Source organism: Aquarana catesbeiana, linkage group LG05 (genome assembly GCF_042186555.1).
Source record: "Aquarana catesbeiana isolate 2022-GZ linkage group LG05, ASM4218655v1, whole genome shotgun sequence".
NCBI lineage: Eukaryota > Metazoa > Chordata > Amphibia > Anura > Ranidae > Aquarana > Aquarana catesbeiana.
Window position 1 is genome coordinate 617749331 of NC_133328.1, and position 24572 is coordinate 617773902.

At 43.1% G+C, this 24572-nt stretch overlaps 1 protein-coding gene across 1 annotated transcript in view; it reads left to right on the top strand.

Moving 5' to 3' along the window:
* PHF20L1 (PHD finger protein 20 like 1) overlaps nt 1-24572 on the top strand; it is a 204952-nt gene that overhangs the window by 43676 nt on the left and 136704 nt on the right. The window contains exons 3-4 of the mRNA XM_073632269.1: nt 16152-16323; nt 16447-16531. Of these exons, the coding sequence (XP_073488370.1) occupies nt 16152-16323; nt 16447-16531 (257 nt within the window). The remainder of the gene's footprint in view (nt 1-16151; nt 16324-16446; nt 16532-24572) is intronic.

Below are 24572 nucleotides of genomic sequence, written 5' to 3' on the forward strand. Positions count from 1 at the left end.
ACCCACTTCCGGCATAGATAGCCGCAGAATCTGCGGTTATTTACGCCACTTCCTGCTCCCTCCCCGCTGCCTGCTGGGAAACACACGGGTCCCAGAGGCAGCAGGGACCATCCGTATTGCGCTGCGCGACTCGCGCATGCGCAGTAGGGAACTGGGAAGTGAAGCCGCACGGCTTCACTTCCTGATTCCCTTACTGAAGATGGAGGCGGCAGCACCCGAGGACGGAGAGACGGTTCGGCCTCGGGTGCCAACATCGCGGGCGCCCTGGACAGGTAAGTGTCCATGTTTTAAAAGTCAGCAGCTGCAGTATTTGTAGCTGCTGACTTTTAAAAAAAAGATTTTTCGGCGGCGCTCCGCTTAAGTCATGTTTTACTTGGGGATCAAATACTTGTTATACTCGCTGAACTGCGACTCAATTTATAACATTTGTATCATGTTTTTTCTAGATTTTTGGTTGATATTCTGTCTCTATCATTTAATATACACCTATGATAACAATTATAGACCCTTCATTTCTCTGTAAGTGGGCAAACTTACAAAATCTGCAGGGGATCAAATAATTATTTTCCCCACTTTATGTGTATGTATGTGGGTTAGGGAACTTATATATATGTAAAGTGCTGCGTAAATTGATAGCGCTATACAAGTACCTGTATTAAATAAATAAAATTGAAAAAAAAATAAAAGATTTCTATAAATATTTTAGTGATCATTTATTTTTTGGGGCTTTGCGGTGTGTTGCTGTCATCTAGTGGCCAGTTGTCGTCATTACATGCACTAATTTTAATATTCTGTATACTTTTTTTTTTTTTTTAATCTCAAGTATCTTTGAGTGTTCACAACTATTTATTGAGCCTATTGTTAGTCAGTGGATTTATATTACCCCCCCCCCCCCCCCAATGACTATGCTGGAGTACATTCCGGACTCTTTTTTTTGCTGAGGAAGCAACTTGGATTACAGAGCAAATTTTAGTTGATTGAGATTCCTGCTAACTATGTTATATATAATTGCTTTTTCTTTCAAATTGTTTTTATTACATTTTTCACAGAAGAAAAGAACAACAAAGAAAGAAAGGAAAGATATTAAAACATTTCCTGACGTACATTCCATCATCATGTAGAAAATGGCTTGAATGTGAACAATTATGAACATAACTTACGTCCATACCAAAACGATAAATACAATATATTTTTAACGTTTATCGTATGGTAGGTATGGCGTTCCTCACACCCAGACACCCAATCTGGTAACAAACTGTGTCACAGGGCCGAGGGCACCACAACCGACCTTTTACTATCTGTCAATTTGCCATAGGTAAAGCGTAGATGCCAATTGTAAATGATCTCGTCTAGATCTGCTCATCTAATGAGCCCCACTTCTTTAATGGGGAATATAAGGTTATAATGCTAAAAAGCAAACAGAACTTATACATCAATTAACACCAGCAGACATACAAAAAGAAGAGGGTGAAGGACTTAATAACTTTTTGACCCCACGGATATGAGACTAGAGGGGGGTATCGGATCGTAATCTGTTTTTTCATGTTGTTTCTAAATGTATTTATCCCTCAAGGGGTATAGTTGGGTCCAATGTTTTCCAATAGTTGTCATATTTGTGTGTTGCATCTAGGTCATATGCCATTATCGTCTCCTAATGAGCTGAGGCCTGAACTCTTTTATATAATTGCTTTTTGAATGATTGTATATATTTATGTATCATTGTTAATAGGTTATTCATTATGGGTGCTTTTTCTTCTTTATTTATTCAGTCAGTTTATACAAAGCATATATTTCAGAAGCAGTTGATTTCTAGTTACAGTGGAGCTGATTCATTTTATAATAAGCACTGATATCTGTTCAAATCTTGTGCCTTGACATCTCGGTTGTGAAGACTCGTGTTTTTTCACCTTAATGTATCCCATGCATTAAGGTGAAAAAACACCTTGCAGTCACCAGCCCCCCAGTCTGAGCCCTGAATTTCCGTCGGCGCGTCCCCGCAGTCCCTCTCCACGGGTTCCCGGCTCTTGATTGGATAGATTGATCGCAACACAGCCATTGGCTCCCGCTGCTGTCAATCAAATCCAATGATGTGGGCACAGGGGGCGCAGGGGGGCGGGGCCGAGTCCTGCATTCAACCTCTATGGACGCCGAATGCTGGACTCCGGAGTGTTCCCACAAGGTAACCCCCTCGGGAGATCGCTTCTCCAAAGGAGGTCATCTAATGCGGGGAGGAGCCGCGAGAGCCGCCGGGGGCCCCCAGAAATGGATGCTCGGGCCACTCTGTGCAAAACGAGCTGCACAGTGGAGGCAAGTATGACATTAGTATCACTTTAATGTCCCATTAGTGTAATGGGATGTGAGAAAATATCAGTCCAGTATGGCTGACTCACTGGGCATCTGGCCATACACTGATCAGCAATACCATTATGACCACTGACAAGTAAAGTGAATAACATTGATTATCCCGTGACAATGGCATCTGAAAGTGAGTGGGATATATTAGGCAGCAAGTGAACATGTTTTCCCTGAACTTGGTGCGTTGAAAGCAGAAAAATTGGCTAGCGTAAGGATTTGAGCCAAATTGTAACGGCTAAACAACTAGGTCAGAGCATCTCCAAAACTGCAGCTCTTGTTCCTGGTCCGCAATAGTCAGGGCCTACCAAAAGTGTCCAAGGAAGGACAACCAGCAAATCGGCGGAGGGGTCATGGGAGCCCAAGGCTCGTTGAGGCAAGTGGGGAGCAAAGACTGGCCCATGTAGTTTGATCCAACAGAAGAGCTACTGTAGCTCAAATTGCTGAAAAAGTTAATGCTGGTTCTGATAGGTGTCAGGACATTCAGGGCATCGTAGTTTGTTGTGTATGGGGCTGTGTAGCAGTGCCCATGCTTACCCATGTTCACAGCCAAAAGAGCCCACAATAGGCACGTGAGCATTAAAACTAGACCATGGAGCAATGGAAGGTGTCTGGTCTGATGAATCACATTTTCCTTTTACATCATGTGGATGGCTGGTCCTGTGTGATGCTTTAAGCAGAGTTCTGCTGGGAAAAATGTAGGTCTTGCCATTCTTGTGGATGTTACTTTGAGGTCTATTGGAGTCCATGCCTCAACAGGTCAAGGCTGTTTTGGCTGAAAAGGATGAACTACTCAATATTAGGTGGGTGGTCGTAATGTTATGTCTGATTCGTCTATGTGGTAAAATGTTCCCAACTGTCCACAGACCTTAAAACACTGAGGAGAGTAGTCAGGTACAAAATGAGCAATTCTGGTGGGTACTAAATACCACTGTGTACTCTCTTCCTGTGTCATCAAGGTGGAAATCAGATAGTGTAGTGGTAATGTACAGGTTTGTAATAAAAACGTGTAGACTTACAATTTAAAATCGCTTTGACTATCAATCAAGTGAGACCGCGGGGTCAAACACGAGAAAGACGCTGGTAAATCCGAACTTCCGGTCTTGCCCACGACCGAAAGTGACGTCACCTGGTTCCTCCCATTGCATTGCGTCACTGACACGTTGGGTTGGTGGGTGACAATCGCCGGAATATATATTCGTCCAGTTACCGTGGGAACCGGATCTGAACACAATAAAACAACATACATTTCAATTCCTTATAATAATCATTGACTGTATATCATATAATGATCCAAGTACATAGATTTATAAAATTGATTTATAAATGAAATGTAAACAGGATATGAATCTGAAACGCAGCCGGTTACCATAGTAATTCAACTATCTATTAGTAGAGCACCGCTTATCTTTTCATAAATGTCCACATATTAATGCAAAATGCATATATAAAAAACTCTACAGACATAAATTGACCTTAAATGTACAGGCTAGTGAGGCGTCCTACAAAGATAAGTATACACATTTTATATTAAAATATTCTATATAATTTTTTTTATATAAAAAATGATTTCTAAAGGAGGTAAATATATCAACAAAATTACCCAGAACATAGCTATGCCAGTATGAGATATGCCCAAAAAAAACAGGGAGCAAATAAGTATCCCAAGGATCAAAACTACGAAATCTATAAAAAAAGAATAACCAATATCACATATATTGGCATCACACACACCCAAAGATTCCCTTAGGGGTTGAATGATAAGTACATATAATATGCCAGAAGGTATTAACACTTACACCCAAAGATTCCCTAGGGGTTAAGTGTTAAATGTGCCAGAAAAGAGGAATAGAATAGGGTTGAATGATGAAAAATCACAAGGGATATAGGATACAGTATCAAATACTGCATCCTACATACAGGTGTCAACAAAACTAGACAAGCAATCAATGATAATATATGTGTAATGTTCCATAGGACACCTGTAATAGCTGATGGTATTCACAGAGATATAGAATAGAATAGGCTAGATAGATGAAAAAAGATGAAAACTAATAATCTAAAATAAAGCAGTTCAAGGTTATGACCCAGAGGAGTAAGGGTCTGTATCTCATAAATCCGAGGAGACTCTGATTTACTCAGGGTGATAACCTTATTGCTGCCTCTCCAGTGGGGTTTGAATTTTTCTATACCCCAAAATAGTAGAGAAGTGATCTGTGATGGGGTTTATTTACTAGAGGGCAAAATTAGTCATGATTCTGCAGAGAAACCAATCAGCTTCCAGGTTTTATTGCTAAAGCCTAATTAAACAAGCTGAGGTTAGAAGCTGATTGGTTTCTCTGCAGAATTGTGACTAATTTTGCCCTCTCTAGCTTTAGTAAATAAACCCCTATGTTTCGGATAACCTTTCTGTACATTTTGGACAGGATGATGTTGAGGCCCAGGACTTCCTTCTTGCCTAAGTTAGTTTCTGTCTTTATAGTGGTTGTAAAGTCAGAAGGTTTTTTTTTATCTTAATGCATTCTATGCATTAATATAAAAAGCCTTCTGTGTGTAGCAGTCCCCCTAATACTTACAGTGGCTTGCGAAAGTATTCGCCCCCCTTGAACTTTTCAACCTTTTGCCACATTTCAGGCTTCAAACATAAAGATATAAAATTTTTATTTTTTGTGAAGAATCACCAACAAGTGGGACACAATTGTGAAGTGGAACAAAATCTTTTGGAATTTTGAAACTTTTTTAACTAATAAAAAAATGAAAAGTGGGGCGTGCAAAATTATTCGGCCCCCTTGCGTTAATACTTTGTAGAGCCACCTTTTGCTGCGATTACAGCTGCAAGTCGCTTGGGGTATGTCTCTATCAGTTTTGCACATCGAGAGACTGAAATTCTTGCCCATTCTTCCTTGCAAAACAGCTTGAGCTCAGTGAGGTTGGATGGAGAGCGTTTGTGAACAGCAGTTTTCAGCTCTTTTCACAGATTCTCGATTGGATTCAGGTCTGGACTTTGACTTGGCCATTCTAACACCTGGATACGTTTATTTGTGAACCATTCCTTTGTAGATTTTGCTGTATGTTTGGGATCATTGTCTTGTTGGAAGATAAATCTCCGTCCCAGTTTCAGGTCTTTTGCAGACTCCAACAGGTTTTCATCCAGAATGGTCCTGTATTTGGCTGCATCCATCTTCCCCTCAATTTTAACCATCTTCCCAGTCCCTGCTGAAGAAAAGCAGGCCCAAACCATGATGCTGCCACCACCATGTTTGACAGTGGAGATGGTGTGTTGAGTGTGATGAGCTGTGTTGCTTTTACGCCAAACATATCGTTTTGCATTGTGGCCCAAAAGTTCGATTTTGGTTTCATCGGACCAGAGCACCTTCTTCCACATGTTTGGTGTGTCTCCCAGGTGGCTTGTGGCAAACTTTAGACGAGACTTTTTATGGATATCTTTGAGAAATGGCTTTCTTCTTGCCACTCTTCCATAAAGGCCAGATTTCTGCAGTGTATGACTGATTGTTGTCCTATGGACAGACTCTCCCACCTCAGCTGTAGTTCTCTGCAGTTCATCCAGAGTGATCATGGGCCTCTTGGCTGCATCTCTGATCAGTCTTCTCCTTGTCTGAGCTGAAAGTTTAGAGGGACAGCCAGGTCTTGGTAGATTTGCAGTGATCTGATACTCCTTCCATTTCAAAATGATCGCTTGCACAGTGCTCCTTGGGATGTTTAAAGCTTGGGAAATCTTTTTGTATCCAAATTCGGCTTTAAACTTCTCCACAACAGTATTATGGACCTGCCTGGTGTGTTCCTTGGTCTTCATGATGCTCTCTGCGCTTTCAACAGAACCCTGAGACTATCACAGAGCAGGTGCATTTATACAGAGACTTGATTACACACAGGTGGAGTCTATTTATCACCATCAGTCATTTAGGACAACATTGGATCATTCAGAGATCCTCGCTGAAATAAAATATCCAATAGATTTCGTTCCACTTCACAATTGTGTCCCACTTGTTGGTGATTCTTCACAAAAAATTAAAATTTTATATCTATGTTTGAAGCCTGAAATGTGGCAAAAGGTTGAAAAGTTCAAGGGGGCCGAATACTTTTGCAAGCCACTGTATCTGAGCTCATCTAGATCCAGCGATGATGTAGGGTTGCCTCAGCTGCCCGGGACTCCCCACCTCATTGGCTGAGACAGCAGCGTGGCGCCATTGGCTCCCACTGCTGTCAATCAAAGTCAGAGAGCCAATGGGCAGAGAAAGTGGGCGTGGCTGGGTTGCTGCTCCGTGTCTGAATGGACACAGGGAGCTATGGCTCGCTCAGGTGCCCCCATAGCAAGCTGCTTGCTGTGGGGGCATTTAACAGGAGGGAGGGGCCAGGAGTGCCGAAGAGGGACCCGAGAAAAGGAGGATCTAGGCTGCCCCGTGCAAAACTGGTAAGGTAAGTATGACATGTTTATTTTTTTTAACCAAAAACAAACAAGGCTTTACAATCACTTTAACCCTCCACCAGAATGTTGCTCTTACATCCCTTTGTCTGGCTTCAGCTGACCAAAGGGACATTTTCCCTCATTGTCTAGATGTGATTCTGCTGCTTCTTTCAGGAAGGTAGATTCCTTTTAGGTCATCTAGAATGAACCCCAAAAGGATACATCGGTCTCTCGTTCCTCCATCTCTTGCTGGCTCAGGCACACCATCATCCTAAGCCTACAGTTTAAAGCACTGGTCTCCAAACTGAAGTCCTTTGCTGAATTTTATCCAGCCCTCGGGGTACTATTTTCATCCACTGATACCAACAATGGGGCATAATCCCCCCCCCCCACTGACACCAATGAAGGGGAAGAATTCCTCCCAATAAGACCAACAATGGGGCATAATTCCCCCCACTGATCTCAGAGTGCTTCTTGGCTTTTTAGCATTAAACAACTGTTTCCCAGATTTTCAAGGCTAAAAAAGTGTTCTCCAAGTTCTAGCAGGTGGATGTTGCGGCCTTATCTGATGCCAGCTTCGGGTGTATGATGTTTCAAGTGGCTCTTTGAGCTGCAGTCAGTCCCCCAGTTTTCATGAGCCTGTTGGCACTTTGTTTGCTGTGTTGCGCACCCCTCAGTTGAACTGCTTTTGGACGTTCTGAAGGTTGGAAATATGATTTTTATACTTGCTGTAAAATGCTTTTCTTGGAGTCCATTTAGGTACACAGGTCTTACCCCTCTGTGCTCTTGATCATGCTCTCAGTACTGCTCCTCTAGCCACTTCCGGACCGCTGCACACCGATATGCGTCCTAACTTTGAAGAGGAATATTGTTGTTATGGCAGCAGCTAGCTGCCATAAGCCCGGTATCCTTTTCTTCGGCTGGTGGTTCAGTTTACGATAATAAGGGTCTCTTCAGCAGATTCGCCTCAAGATCACTTTTATCGGCGCCGGGAGAGAGCCCCCACGCCTGCCGCGCTCTGGTGCCCTCCGCCGCTTACCGGAGGCGTTGGCAGCGGCGGAGGCGATCGGATCCTCTTCCTTGCTGGGTATGGAGACGAGTGAGGGGAAGATGGCCCCCACCCGTCTCCATACCATTGCAGGGCAGAAGCGACGTCAAAATGTCACTTCTGCCCATAGCTCTTAAAAAGGGCCTTTTTGTAATTTAAAAAAAAAAATTATTTATTTATTTTTTTTCATTGCATTTTAGTGTAAATATGAGATCTGAGGTCTTTTTGACCCCAGAACTCATATTTAAGAGGCCTGTCATGCTTATTTTCTATTTTAAAGAACAGTGTAAAAATAAAAATGTTTTAAACGTGCCCCGTCCCGTCGAGCTCACATGCAGAAGCGAACACATATGTGAGTAGCGCCCGCATATGAAAACAGTGTTCAAACCACACATGTGAGGTATCACCGCGATCAGTAGAGTGGGCGCAATAATTCTAGCCCTAGACCTCCTCTCTAACTCAAAACATGCAACCTGTAGAATTTTCTTATGGAGATTTTTAAGGGTAAAAGTTTGTCGCCATTCTATGAGCGGGCACAATTTTGAAGCGTGACATGTTGGGTATCAATTTACTCGGCGTAACATTATCTTTTACAATATAAAAGAAAATTGGGCTACATTAACTTTTTTATTTTTTAATTCAAAAAAGTGTATTTTTTCCAAAAAAAAAGTGCGCTTGTAAGTCTGCGCAAATACGGTGTGACAGAAAATATTGCAACGACCGCCATTTGTATAATGTTTGGGGGTTCTAAGTAATTTTCTAGCAAAAAAAACAAACAAACTGTTTTTAACTTGTAAACAACAAATCTCAAAAAGAGGCTCAGTCATTAAAGATGTGTCTCTCACTGGACTCCAAGAGAAGGATGATACAAAATTACTATTTTTCATGTATTTTATTTCCCAAATAGAGGAACAAACCTGGATTACTTCCAATAAAAGGTTCAGCATGGTACTTAAACTAGGCTAATAGGATTTACTTATGAGAGGAAAATACATAGAACAGATTTCACCTAATCCAGGCCTTTGCTACATGGGCTTTTGAATCCTCTTCTGGTTTTCCCATCACAACGGCAGAAAGCTTGATGGATTGTACTCTTCATATGAGGTACATTAACTCACTTACAGCTACAGGGGCCTGAAGCTACCTTACTTTCTGATCCCTTTATATCCTCAGTTTTTCTATATTTAATAATGACCTGCTGTAAATTACTATTCTATCCTAGCATACATTGTTATAGGTCAACCTAAAGCTGGGTTAACACATTCGTCCAGTTTTCCTCGCTGTTTCACAGCACGTCAAAACCGAGGACAAAACTAATGTACGAAAATTCTTGTATGACAAAGGCTTTTTTTTTTTTGTTGTTGTTTCTGATCATGTGCAGTTTTTCGTATCCAAATTTTTTAATTTTTTTTTTTATATCTTTTTTTTCTCGTATAAAAACAGTACACCTTAAATGAAAATCATTAGTTCTGTTCACGTACAAGAAAAATGTTGGCGTTTCTGCCTTTGGAAAATTTTAATTTGGAAAGTCTGAATCGGATGTTGAAAGTTGTGTACACACTGTACGAAAATCAAACGATTGATCCTCGCATGGAATTTTTTCTTACGATTTTCTCAGTGTTTACCCTACCTAACTTCATGTTACAGTTTTTGATGTTACAAAATAAACTAGCATATTTCTTCTTTATAAAGCTGGTCTTAAGGCTCCATTTACACTTGTGCGACTTGTCATGTAACTTTGTGTCCCAAGTCACATGACAAGTTGCAGCCCATGTATTTCAATTAAAGACGTTCAAATCTATGCAACTTAAAGGGGAACTTTACCTGAAACAACTTGGTAAAAAAAATAATGTTCTCTAGTAAGGAACATACATTCCACATTAATAATTATGCTACCAGCATTAGTGCGCACTGTAAATTGTTTATTTTGCTGGAGGCCGCCATTTTGTTGAAGCCCAGAGCCCCTGAACAGCAGTAAATCCTAAGGCGGAACCAAACCCATCAATTTTGCGGTTTAAAAAAGTTACATTTCTGGAATGCCAGAATTGCTAACTGTCACATTTGCTTGTGTCCTCAACCAAACTGTCAAACCATTAAATGGCTGGTGTCCTAACTGATCACATGTGCAGCACCTTGGCAGTTGCAGATCAAACAGAAGCAGCTCCCTTGGCTGTAAAGGATAAGAAGGTTTAATTCCACTTTAAGGCTGTCAGCCGATCGGCCTCTACAAACGTGCCTAAAAATGGAGCGCAACTGAGCATGTGCAGAGCAGGATGAGACAGTTTATTACTGAATTATATACAGTATAGGCACTTATTTTAAATGTTTTACATGGCTATACCTGCAAAAGGGGCCAGCCTGAAGTCATCTAGCAGTTTCTGACTAAAGTTCCACTTTAACCGCTTCAGCTTCGTAAGATTTTACTCCCTTCCTGACCAAAGCACTTTTTACAGTTTGGCACTGCGTCACTTTAACTGACAATTGCACGGTCGTGCGACGATGTACCCAAACAAAATTTGCGTCCTTTTTTCCCCACAAATAGAGCTTTCTTTTGGTGGCATTTGATCACCTCTGGGTTTTTTTTTTTTTTTGCGCTACAAACAAAAAAAGAGCAACAATTAAATAACAATTTTATACTTTTTGCTATAATAAATATCTCCAAAAATGTTTTTAAAAAACAAATTTCTTCGTCAGTTTGGGCCAATATATATTCTTCTACATATTTTTGGTAAAAAAATTGCAATAAGCGGATATTGATTGGTTTGTGCAAACTTTGGTAAAGATTTATGGCATTTTTTTTTTTACTAGTAATGGTGGTGATCTGCGATTTTTAGCGGTACTGCGGCGGACAGATTGGACACTTGTGACACTTTTTTGGAACTATTGACATTTATACAGCGATCAGTGCTATAAAAATGCACTGATTACTGTGTAAATGTCACTGGTAGGGAAGGGGTTAACACTAGGGGGGGCGATCAAGGGGTTAAATGTGTTCCCTAGTTAGTGTTTCTAACTGTATGGGGATAGGACTGACTGGGGGAGGAGACATATTGTTGTTCCTACTTAGTCGGAACAAACGATATGTCTTCTCTCCCCTGACAGAACAGGGATTTGTGTGTTTACACGCACAAATCCCTGTGCTGGCTCTCGTGCCCACAATCGCGCCCGCCGGCCAGGCGCATCAGGTCCCCCGCCGTGCCGCGGGCGCCTCCAGCGGCTCTTAAAGGGAACAACGTACCCATACGTTGTTATGCACAGCTGTGCCATTCTGCCGACGTATATCTGCATGAGCCAGTCAGGAAGTGGTTTAAGTCGCAGTGACTTTAAAAAAGGTTCTTGCACTACTTTGATGTGACTTGAGTGCCGTAGACTGCAATGTAAACTCTCAAAACTTGCTTCTTAATGTTATCAATGCGACAGTTGTGCAAAAGTCGAAGCCAAAATCAACAGCCAAATTCGTATCCAAGTCACATCCATCCAAAGTTGCATCAAAGACACAATGGAAATCGCATGACTTTGGGGTCACACAAGTGTGAATGAAGCCTAAAGGTGTATTTCTGGGGAAAAAAAATAAACAAAAAAGTACACATCTGCAATACATGCATATTTACCTGTGCTGCATCCCTTTATAAAAATTATGCAGTTTCAGAAAAATACCTGTTGATCTGCCACAAATCCAGTGAGCTCCTAACGTCCTGTTTGAGTTGACAACTTAGTAACTCTGCCACACTGAAATCCCAACTTTTGTTGTCAGTCCTCCCTGCTGGACTACTGAACTCCATCTGTCCCCACCCCTCGTCACCCCTGCACATTAGAGCTGCACGATTCTGGCCAAAATGAGAATCACAATTTTTTTGCTTAGAATAAAAAGATCACGATTCTCTCACAATTCTCGCGGCGTAAAATCTTTCACATTACACAAAAAAATTGAGATGAGAGCTTTTGGTCGGAAATTGCCACCGTGTGTATGCTCCCTTGGACTTTTGCTGGCGGAATTCCCGCCAGCAAAAGACTGAGAGCATGTTCTCTATTTTTCGGTCGGAAAAAGTTCCTATCCGAAAATGCATTCGTCTGTATGCAATTCCGACGCGCAAAAAAACATGCATGCTCGGAAACAATTCGACGCATGCTCGGAGCATTGAACTTCATTTTCTCGGCTCATCGAAGTGTTGTACGTCACCGCGTTCTTGATGGTCGAAAGTTCAGTGTGACCGTGTGTATGCAAGCTAAGCTTGAGCATAATTCCGTCAGAAAAACCATCCAAGATTTTTCCGACGGAAATTCCACTCGTGTGCACGGGGCATTAGGGATTGGAGGGAGGGATAGAGAAGAAGAGAAGAAAGAAAAAAAAAAAAAAAGAAAAACGTGAGTAAATATGACAGGCCCACTAGGTGGCAGTAACTGACCATTTAAGAAACAGTACTGTATATAAGAATGAGAGTTGTCTATAAAATATATAGTGCATAGTTACGCACTATAGGCCCTAAGGGGGGGGGGGGGGGTGTAACTGTGCAAAACACTGGGAGCTGTTCCCAGGAATCAACGGAGGAAGCTGTGGAGTTGAGCACATAAACAAAAAACAAAAAACAAACTTAAATTATACAGCAATAAATAGATAACTGTGTGCAGGAAAACATGTAATCCTCCCAGATGTGACTGCGGGAGGGTCCTGATGCCTCCCAGTATCTCAATGAGGAAACAAGGGTATGGGGGGGTTAAGGGCAGAGAGTTAAGGGGAGAAACCAGGAAATGAACGCATGTATATTCCAAAGCGTAAAAATTAGTCTCTGTAGTCTCTACAGTCTCTGACTTAAAACACAAAATGTTATATGAATAACAGAAGGTGTCAACGGAGTAGACCCAACAGGGTCACAAGTGCAGGATGTCAGTCCTGAGTGAGGGCAACAGAACGTTTTGGGCCCAATAAGGGAAAAATAAGGCAATAGAAGTCAGTGCAATGAGATAAGCTTGGGCAGTATCAATCATCTGGAGGTAGCTGAAAAGAGGATCTGGAATGTTTATTCTTGCCCGTCTTCTGCCATTGAGGGAGAAATGGTAGGCCAAGGGTTGTAGGGGAAAAAAGGCCAATCGGGGAGGGAAACCTGAGGGAGTTCCAATGTGCTCAGGAAGTTTGGTAAATCTCCCAAGGTGCGGAACAGGACCGTCTTGCCTTCATGATGGACATGGAGCATGAATGGGAACCGCCATTGGTATTTGATGTGCTTCTCCTGTAGGAGTGACGTCAGCAGTTTCAGAGAGAATCTCATGGCCAGTGTTGGGCGTGATAGGTCTGGCAGGAGCATAACAGGGGTGTCATTAAGTAAGATGGAGTCCTGTGTGCTGGCAGTTTGCATGATTTCATGTTTGATCTTATAGAAGTGCACCCTGCAGAGCATGTCACAGGTGAAAGAGGGATCATGATTTCTCGGGCCTGAGGTCCTGTGGACTCTGTCAAGTTCAATAGGTGTCTCTTTAGGCCGTTAGAGCAGCTGGTTAAAGATGGCTGTTACAGCCCATGCCAGGTCTTTGTTCCACCATTTCAGAAATACCATGAATCCTAATGTTGTTCCTTCTTCTGTTCCTGTTTTCCATATCAAGCTGCTGATACATAAGCTGTTGCAGAATGACCATATGAGAGTTCAGCGTCTCCTCATGGGACTGCAATGCGGTGCACAGACCGTCGGTGGTATTTTCCAATGTCCTCCATGCGGACCCCCAGATCTTCCTTGGTCTGAGCAGGCCAGGGAGGAGGATGCCGGTGCCATCTTGAATGTGGCTTTGGGTGTGGATGCAGCCGAGGACCGGATCAGAGAATAGCCCAAATTGCCGCTGAGATGGCCACCGCTGGGCTTGTTGAGGTCTTCGGGTTTGCCCTTACCCTTCTGGGTGACGTGGGAACTGGTTCCGGAGGGTGGGAGGAAGATGTAGCCCAGATGGAACCGTCAGAACCGGGAGCAGCTGCGTCCTGCAGCTCCATTTGCCAAGTCACGCCCCCCAGCAAGTATTTTTAAATATAGCTGTTATACCATTTTCTGTTAAGTTCTCGTTTGTGTCAATTAATAATTTGTTTAAGGGCTCATTCACAGTATTTTATTGCCATTTGAGGCAGCAACCGTCCGCCGATGTGTGGATGTAATCGCGCATGGAGCGATTTCCTGCAGTTAAAGACAGATGATCGCCCCTGGATGCAGGCAGCTTCCATCCAGGAACCATCATCCATCCCTAACTGAATGTAATCGCTCCATATGTGATTACATCAAACACAGCTGTGGTTGCTGTCAGGCTGCCATTTCTTTGCACAGGCTGAGCAGATGCAACTCTTAACCACACAAGCAGAAGGTACTTCTAAGTGCAGTAACATCAGGATGTTGCCACAAACGGATTAAAAAACTTACTAGAAACAGAAGATATAAAATCTCATCCAATCACACCACAGTATGAAGGAGGTAACTGGGGGGTGCTGCAAAACGCGTCCAGCCCACTTTGACGGCATTTCCATGTCCTGCGTTACACACTGGTTCTCACAGCACTGCTGCTTTTTCTGGAACTACACTACATGGTTCTCCACTGCTGGCTGGACAGGGATCCCCTATACAGCGCTGCCGCCCATGTGGAGACACCCCTCTGGGACAAAGCCTAATGGACACAGATGTGATCTGATGAGCTTTTATATCTTTCGTTTCTAGTAAGTTTTTTTTAATCTGTTTGAGGCAGTAAATATCCTGATGTTACTGCACTTAGAAGGGCCTTCTGCTTATGTTTTTGTCTTTTACCAGAGTTGCTTTCCTCTTCTTGGAGTGCTGCTAAAGTGCTTTTTCCAGGGGTACTTGCTTGTTGTTCCCCCCACATTGTGATTCTGTGCTTGTTGGTCAGTTCTTCCAGAGTGCCTTAAATCTACTAGAATTGTTCACAATCTCCTGTGATTCCAGCTGCAGGAATCTGCTGGATTCTTGCCTCAGCTGACAATAAAATACCGTGTGCATGAGGCCTTGATAGATTTTCCTGTAAGGCCAGTCAGTCTAACATCAATTGTATGTAAACTATTGGAGGGGATGATAAGGGACTATATTAAAAGAAATTGCTGATGAAAACCATATCATTAGTAGTAATCGGCAGGGATTTATGAAAGGTCGTTTTTGCCGAACCAATCTACTAACATTCTACGGGGAAGTGAGCTGTCAGCTAGATAAAGGAAGGCCCATGGACATGGTATATCTGGATTTTGCAAAAACATTCAATACAGTTCCATATAAATGCTTAAATTACAAATTGAGCTCTGCATGCATAGATCACAAGGTTTGGACCTGGATAGAAAACTGGCTACAGGGGCACTTCCAAAGGGTGGTGATAAATAGCGAGTGGTGAATGAGGTACCCCAGGGCTCTTTCCTGGTACCAATTCTGTTTAATTTAATTATAAATTATATAGAGCTAGGTATAAATGGCTCAATCTCAGTGTTTGCTGATGATACAAAGCTATGTAGGGCAATTACTTCACTGCAGGATATTGAAACTTTGCAAGACGTGAATAAAATAAAATAATGGGGAGGACAAGTACATGGCAAATGAGATTTAATTTTGAAAAATGTAAAGTAATGCACTTGGTGGCTAAGAATATTAAGGCAAGCTACTCTCTAGGGGGAGAACCTCTGGGGAAATCCAGGATGGAGAAAGATCTGGGTGTCCTAGTTGATCTTAGGCTCAGCGATGGCATGTAATGCCAAGCTGCAACAAGCAGACTATTAGCATGCATTAAAAAAGGGAATTTACTCCAGAGATTAAACTGTAATTCAGCCGCTTTACAAAACTCTGGTCACATCTGGAGTATTCCGTCCAGTTCTGGTCACCAATCCGCAACAATGCTAATAAGGGGACTGGAGAAACTCCGTTATGAGGAAAGACTGCAAACATTAAACTTATTCTCCCTGGAGAAGAGACACTTGAGAGGAGATATGATAGTGATATACAAATACCTTAATGGTGATTCTAGAATAGGGAATAAACTGTTCCGTCTCAGGGAGTGTAAGAAGACACGGGGCCACTCAATGAAATTGCAGGAGAGACGGTTCCCTTCCAGGATCGGTGGTGTCAGCTGGAAGTATAGATAGTTTAAAGAACGCTTAGATGGGTATCTTGGCAAAGACAAGTATACAGGGATATGGGAATGGTTTTTGATATGAATACACACACCCACACAGGTTGAACTGGATGGACTGGTGTCTTTATTCATTCTTACCAACTGTGTAACTGCTTGTTCAATGCACAAAGTCATCTTTTGAGAGGTCCCTTATTCAATATTTCATCTTGATGTTATTAATTTCTCCAGGTACCCATCCAAGATAGAGAAGATGGACTATGAGGAGGGGAAAATGTTGGTGCATTTTGAGCGTTGGAGCAGCCGATATGATGAGTGGATCGATTGGGACAGTAGTCGGATCCGTCCTCTGGAAAGGCCTTCTTTGCGAAAGGAAGGACTAAGAGACGATGAGGAGAACTGCGTAAGTTTTTAGCTCTTTTATGGTGCAAATTGAAAGTGTGAACAAGACAAGGGCCTTTCATAGCTTATTGTAAAAAATGAAAAAAGAATTTCAGTCTAAAATATGATTATTGACATTTTGCAGGATTTCAATGAAGGAGAAGAGGTTTTAGCTCGCTGGACCGACTGTCGGTATTATCCTGCCAAGATCGAGGCCATAAATAAAGAAGGTTTGTACAGTGGTGTCAGAATATTATAGAATAAAATATATACATATATATTTATATATCTTTTCATATGATAACACTGAAGAAATGACACTTTGCTACAATGTAAAGTAGTGAGTGTACAGCTTGTATAACAGTGTAAATTTGCTGTCCCCTCAAAATAACTCAACACACAGCCATTAATGTCTAAACTGCTGGCAACAAAAGTGAGTACACCCCTAAGTGAAAATCTCCAAATTGGGCCCAATTAGCCATTTTCCCTCCCCGGTGTCACGTGACTCATTAGTGTTACAAGGTCTCAGGTGTGAATGGGGAGCAGGTGTGTTAAATTTGGTGTTATTGCTCTCACTCTCTCATACTGGTCACTGGAAGTTTAACATGGCACCTCATGGCAAAGAACTATCTGAGGATCTGAAAAAAATAATTCTTGCTCTACATAAAGATGGCCTAGGCTAGGAGAAGATTGTCAAGACCCTGAAACTGAGCTACAGAATGGTGGCCAAGACCACACAGCGGTTTAACAGGACAGGTTCCACTCAGAACAGGCCTCACTATGGTCGACCAAAGAAGTTGAGTGCACGTGCTCAGCGTCATATCCCGAGGTTGTCTTTAGGAAATAGACGTATGAGTGGTGCCAGCATTGCTGCAAAGGTTGAAGGGGTGGGGGGTCAGCCTGTCAGTGCTCAGACCATACGCCGCACACTGCATCAAATTGGTCTGCATGGCTGTCATCCCAGAAGGAAGCCTCTTTTAAAGATGATGCACTAGAAAGCTTGCAAACAGTTTTCTGAAGACAAGCAGACTAAGGGCATGGATTACTGGAACCATGTCCTGTGGTCTGATGAGACCAAGATAAACTTATTTGGTTCAGATGGTGTCAAGCGTGTGTGGCGGCAACCAGGTGAGGAGTACAAAGACAAGTGTGTCTGGCCTACAGTCAAGCATGGTGGTGGGAGTGTCATGGTCTAGGCTTCATGAGTGCTGCCGGCACTGGGGAGCTACAGTTCATTGAGGGAAGCATGAATGCCAACATGTACTGTGACATACTGAAGCAGAGCATGATCCCATCCCTTCAAAGACTGGGCCGCAGGGCAGTATTCCAAAAAACGACCTCAAACACACCTCCAAGACGACCACTGCCTTGCTAAAGTAGCTGAGGGTAAAGGTGATGGACTGGCCAAGCATGTCTCCAGACCTAAACCCTATTGAGCATCTGTGGGTCATCTTCAAAGGGAAGGTGGAAGAGTGCAAGGTCTCCAACAACCATCAGCTCTGTGATGTCATCATGGAGGAGAGGAAGAGGACTCCAGTGGCAACCTGTCAAGCTCTGGTGAACTCCATGCCCAAGAGGGTTAAGGCAGTGCTGGGAAATAATGGTGGCCACACAAAATATTCACACTTTGGGACCAATTTGGACAGTTTTACTTAGGGGTGTACTCACTTTTGTTGCCAGCGGTTTAGACATTAATGGCTGTGTGTTGAGTTATTTTGAGGGGACAGCAAATTTACTTTGTTATACAAGCTGTACACTCACTACTTTACATTGTAGGAAAGTGTCATTTTTTTCTGTGTTGTCACATGAAAAGATATAATAAAATATTTACAAAAATGTGAGGGGTGTACTCACTTTTGTGAGATACTGTATCTAGGAAGGTAATGGAATACTGTTACACTTCTGTGTGCATTTGGCATTAAAATGGAACTATGATAAAAAGTTTATATCAGATATGTTATATAGGCTGCCCATATCATTATGGCATCACATAGTATAATAGTATTTTGTTTTATCCTGTAGAATATTCTCTAGAGGATTTTCTCCCTGCTACCATGTAGGGCTTTGGATATTTTTTAAAAACCTACTTGTCCAGGGGACTAAATCGGGATCACAATCTACTTGTCTCTCAAGACAATCTACTTGTCCTGATAAAAAAAAAAATTATAATTTGAACCAATACCATATATAAATAAGGTGAAGGGTTGATGTTTTTTTTTATTAGGCAGAAGGGCTTTTAAAAAAGAAAGTGGCTTTATGGCGACCTAAACTTTTAATGTTTTGTAACATTGCACTGTTTCTTACCCCTAATCCCCTCCCTGCCCGTCTCCAGCACCACAGTCAGGGACTAGCAGGTGAGAAATCTTGCATCTGCTGAGCGAGTAAACGAGCCGCCGGCACCAATTGGAAAAACGTTACTTTTTTAGGTTACCCTCGGACACGGAAGCACTCAGTATAAGCGCATCCACCCTAAACCGGAAGTGACATTATAATGTCACTCCTGGCCTCCTAGATCATAAAAGTGAGGAGAGACGATCTGGTCTCTCCTCACCTCTCCTCTCCTCACCACTCCTCTCCTCACCAGCTATGTGAACCGCTGGATCTATTTCCATGCTCGCTGATCACGTTAACCCTGAGAAACCCCAGTGAGCGGTGGGAGGGGGAACGACAACACCTCCCGCTCTTCTAAAAGATATCCAGCGGCTAATTGGCCGCTCAGATCGCTTTTAGTGAAAAGAGAATTGCTGGCTAAAAATAAAGTAAACCCTGCTGCTTGCACGCAGCAGAGCTAAATGTAAAAAAAACAAAAAAACACCTGCCCAGCTCCGGGAACTGCATGTACCGAGCGTCAGGCAAAATGATTTGCGCATTCCTGTACCATGTGACAATAGCTGGACTAGTCACAAAGCACCAGCACTGTCACATGGCAGGAAGAGGAGTTGGGCACATTTTTTTTCTCTCCTGGCAACTGAATGGAACAGTATGAGAGTGAAGGGCAGGTAAGTATGCACAGCTGGGTATGGGGTGGTAGTTAGTGTTCATCCTTTCAGAAAAATGTAAAGGTCAGCTAACACTCTACATCCTGCCCACCCTCCCGGTCCCCTATGTGCTTACCCCCCGTGGGCACATGCCTGCACTGACCAATCAGAAGCGCTCAGATGCGTCCTATAAGCCCTGCAGAATGAAGATGGAGGAGAGCGGGGGATAAGATCAGTATGTTGCATAAGATAATAGGTACAGCTAGACTTTGAAACAACACAGCAGAGCATAATACACAATACACACATGACAACAAACAACTGGTCTGAAAGAAAGGGCCACCATTATTTTTTATGGATTTCTTACTTTAAAGTAATGCCAACGCTGCTCCTAAGTGTGGAAGCTGGACTCTAAGCAAATTGCTAAATTCACACTGTACATATACTCTAAAGGAACTGTTCTTTTTTTTTTTTTTTCTTTTTTTTCTTTTTTTTGTGTCCTTCCAGTCTTGAGAGTTGCATAGCTCCGCTACAAAGCACAGCCCTGTCTGATGGTACAGGAGACCTGATTTTTCCCTAATGCAGTTAAAGCGGTATTAAACCCAAAGTCAAACATTTATTGTATTGCAGCTTACCAATTCTTAAATGTGATGGCTGCATTTGTGTTCATTTTTTAGGCTTCTTTCCTTTATTTTCACCTGGTGATCTGCCCAGTAAATCTGTTATGTTTTTTCAATAGAACAAGCTCTCCTGCAGATGCAACAGTTAGTGTTGATACAAACCATTTGCCACTGACAACTGACAGGGATGCTTACACAGATCAGCTTTTATTTATTCATGTAAAACCTTTATCCCAAAGAAAAAAACTGTTGCTGTAACTGCAGTGTGAGCTGGAGTTTAGGTTCCATTGGTTAGTGTTTTTAAATCTGCTAGTCCATCTATCCCCCTCATCCCCAACTGACAATGCTGCTGTCCAAAGGTGCCCCCTGTGCTCCTTCATCCAGAGTGAGGGAACTTCAATACAGGGTGTGTGTTACTGGCCAAATCATTAGGTGAAAACAGTGGGTAATAAAGCCTAAAAAACTGAAAATGAATGCAGCCACCACATCTAATGATTGATGATCTGCAACAATATATTACATTTTGGGTTTAGTACTGCTTTAAAGTGGTAGTTGTAATGATATGTCCAAACCATTGTGACTCCATTTTGATATGCTTTGCCATTTCAGTATACAAGGTCTTGGCATTTTAGCTTAAATCTGCAACTATGAAAGAATGCTTAGAAAAATGCTTGTACAAGTACTGTAATAGATAGAGCTCTCGCTATCTATCTATCTTTATATATATATATATATATATATATATATATATATATATATATATATATATATATATATATATATAGTTTGTCCTTTCCTGTTCTGTGGCCATGGGACAGGATGCATGACTTATGACTCATAACCAGATGGTCTGTTGACTCCTGTGAACTCATGATAAATGTATCTTAGGGGTCGCTGACTTGTATACAGTAACCATATATTTTATACAAAGACATCATTTACTAACCACTCCCCTTTCCCCTCTTTTGACTGGTAAGTTGAACCATATATAAGCTGTATACGCACCTAATAAAGGCAGACATCTTACAAATGCACAACCTGCCTCTTGTTTCATTCGGTGTCTCCAGATATCTGAGGGCCCTGTTGGTGTACCTACAAGAAGGGTAGTCATCCAGAATACCTACTATTTCCTTTCAGTTGTAAACCCATAAAAAAACACCCAGTAAGACAAAAGCATAATGAGCTAGTATGCATTGCATACTAGCGCATTATTAAATACTTACCTTAGATCGAAGCTGTTGCACCGGTTCCGTACACCGCTGTGACCAGCGACATGTCTCCCGGAGTTATTTTCGGGTTCGCGGGCTCCGGCACTGTGATTGGCTGGAGCCGCGATGACATCACTCCCGCGCATGCTTCCGGTCACGGCAACGGGCCTTTAGAAACTGCACAATCGAGCCATCTCTTCAATGCACATGCGCCGATTACGTCAGAGCAAGCTCATATGGTAAATATCTCCTAAACCAAGGGTCCTCAAACTTTTTAAACAGGGGGCCAGTTCACGGTCCCTCAGACTGTTGGGGGGCCGCACTATAGTTTAAAAAAATATGAACTAATTCCTATGCACACATCTTATTTGTAGTGCAACAAAAAAAAAAAACAGTACAATATTTAAAATAAAGAACAATTTTAATCAATATGAACTTATCAGTATTTCACAGACTCCCCTCATTACAGAACCCCTCTCAATCACAGACCCCCCCTCCCCATCACAGACTCACCCCATAACAAAGCCCCCCCATGACAGATCCCCCCCCAACCCAAAACCCCCCCAACACAAACTCCTCTCCATCACAAAGCCCCACATAACAGACTCCCCCCATAACAGACTCCCCCATATCACATACTTCCCCTATCACAGATACCCCCATAACAGACGCCCCCATCAGACTTCCCCCATAACAGGCTCCGCCATCACAGAGCCCCCCATATCACAGATCCCCCCCATATCACAGACCCCCCCATAAGACTCCCCCATCACAGATCCCCCCATATCACAGATCCCCCCCCCCCCCATCACAGACTCCGCCATCACAGATCCCCCCATAACAGACTCTGCCATCACAGATCCCCCCATAACAGACTCCCCCATCATAGATCCCCCCATCACAGATCCCCCCCCCATATCACAGTGCACCCCCCCATAACAGACTCCCCCATAACAGACTCCCCCATAACAGACTCCCCCATAACAGACTCCCCCATAACAGATCCCCCCCATATCACAGATCCCCCCCATATCACAGATCCCCCCCCCCATATCACAGATCCACCCCCATATCACAGATCCCCCCCCCATATCACAGATCCCCCCCCCATATCACAGATCCCCCCCATATCACAGATCCCCCCCATATCACAGATCCCCCCCATATCACATATCCCCCCCATAACAGACTCCCCCCCCCCCCCCCATATCAGCCCCCCCAATATCACAGATCCCCCATAACAGACTCCCCATCACAGATCCCCCCATATCACAGTCCCCCCCATATCACAGATCCCTCCCATAACAGACTCCCCCATCACAGATCCCCCCCATATTACAGATCCCCCATCACAGATCCCCCATCACAGATCCCCCCCATAACAGACTCCGCCATCACAGATCCCCCCATATCACAGTTCTCCCCCCCCCATATCCGACTGCCTCATATCACAGATGCCCCCCCCATTACAAAGCCCCCATAACAGACTCCCCTCATCGATATTACACTGCCGCCCTTTCTATAATATCACAGCACTCCCACTCCCCTCTGTTACCTGTATCACACAAGACACGAAGCATGGTAAGTCCGGACAAAGGGCGGGACTTTGCAAGTGAAAGGCAGGTGATTGATTCCTGGGACCGCCCTGATGCCTAGTAACCAATCACCCGCTTCTTAACACAAAAGGTCCTTTGTCCAGACCTGTCATGTTTCCCGTCCTGTGTGATAAAAGTAGCAGAGGGCAGGGGGGAGTGCTGCGATGTTAAAGGGGCAGTCCGCGGGCCGGATAAAAACCGCTGGTGGGCCGGATTTGGCCCGCGGGCCGTAGTTTGAGGACCCCTGTCCTAAACCGTTCAGGCCTAGGAGGCTTATAGGCTTACCTGTAGGTACAAGTGGTGTAACGGGGTTTACAACCACTTTAATACACAATGAGATTATCTTATGAATGATTGCACTTTTTTTTTTTGCATGCTAGTCTCATATCAAAAATAAGCGGTTACTAAAGTTATGAATATTCTCGTACGACAGTTAATTAAAATTCTGAAGTGATGTGTTGTGGTGTATTTGTGTTGTATTTGTGGACGACTACTGTACTGATTAAAAAAAAAATCGTACAATCTGGTATCATATGAGAAACATTTTCCTGCTTGTCCCATCGGATAACTTTGCATGAATTGTCGTGATCGGCTCTCGAAAGCTGTGTACTAACACTCAGATTATCGTACACTCGATTTGAAAGCGGTTTTGTATGATTTCCTGAATGTGTGTACTGGGCTTAACTCTTACAGGGATTCTGCCTGCCCCAGCCTGTGACTGGACAGTGAGGAAAAAACAGAACACTTACCATTTATTGCCCTAACATTAAAGTAGAAAACCCACTTTATCATTTTCTGTCAATCCACCGTATTAAATAATGCAATGTCTCCAGTGTCTGTGCTTTATTAAAAATATGCCCCTGAATACCTTATCTCCGAGCGCCACTCGGCACTCACGTGACCGGCCGCCTCTCCTGATCTGACGGCTACAACGGGAGTGGCTGATGCCACTGGTGTCAGTCGGGAGGAGGAGAGGTGAGGATGAGAGAGGCGGCCAGTTATGCGAGTGCCAAGTGGCCCTCTGAAATAAGGTATACATGGGCATTTTTTAAATAAATCACAGACACTGAAGGCATTGCAGACATTGCATTATTTAACACAGGGGATTGCCAGAAAATTAGAAAGTTATTATAGCGGGGGGGGGGGCACTGTCAAAAGCTGACAGGCAGTGGGGGGAGGAGAGAGCGGATGACGAAAGCAAGTGAACTGACCATGGCGTCAGGGCTCAGCAGCCATGATAAACCGTGGTCAGTTTACAGAAGGCAGGGCAGAACCAGGCGGGATCAGCCAGGTATTTCAGGTGATACAGGGCACCAAATTGCTTTAAAGGGACAGGATCATTTTTTCCTTTTCTTTTAGGGTAACAAACATTTTAAAGCTGGTTTGGCTCTACCAGGAATATCTGCGACCACGGATTTAACATCAAATATCTGTCAACCCAACTTTGACTATTTTCTAGCCAAATCCTTTAACGTGCCCAGGGAGAATTTACACTCCAGGCATAGGGGATGTCCCTTTGCACAATCTTTTTGGCCAGGTAACTTTTCTGCTTTTTGCCTCTGCTGCACTGAATAATAAAGAATATCAACCCTGTCAATTCACCTCTTAGAACTACGGAACCCCCCCCCCCCCACCACCAAATTTAAATGGAGATGAGAAAAGGGGGGGTGTTTAAAGCGTTAACGCACTTCTTGATTTAGGATGCCAATGCTGCTCCTACATGGATATGGTACAGTGAGTGAGGTTTGTCACCTTAGGACATGTAGCGTGTTACTAGCAGGATCGCCAGGTGAAAATCAAAGAAAACTGGTGTGACCACCACATTGATGGGCTGGTAAGCTGCAATATGCTACATTTTTATTCTTGGGTT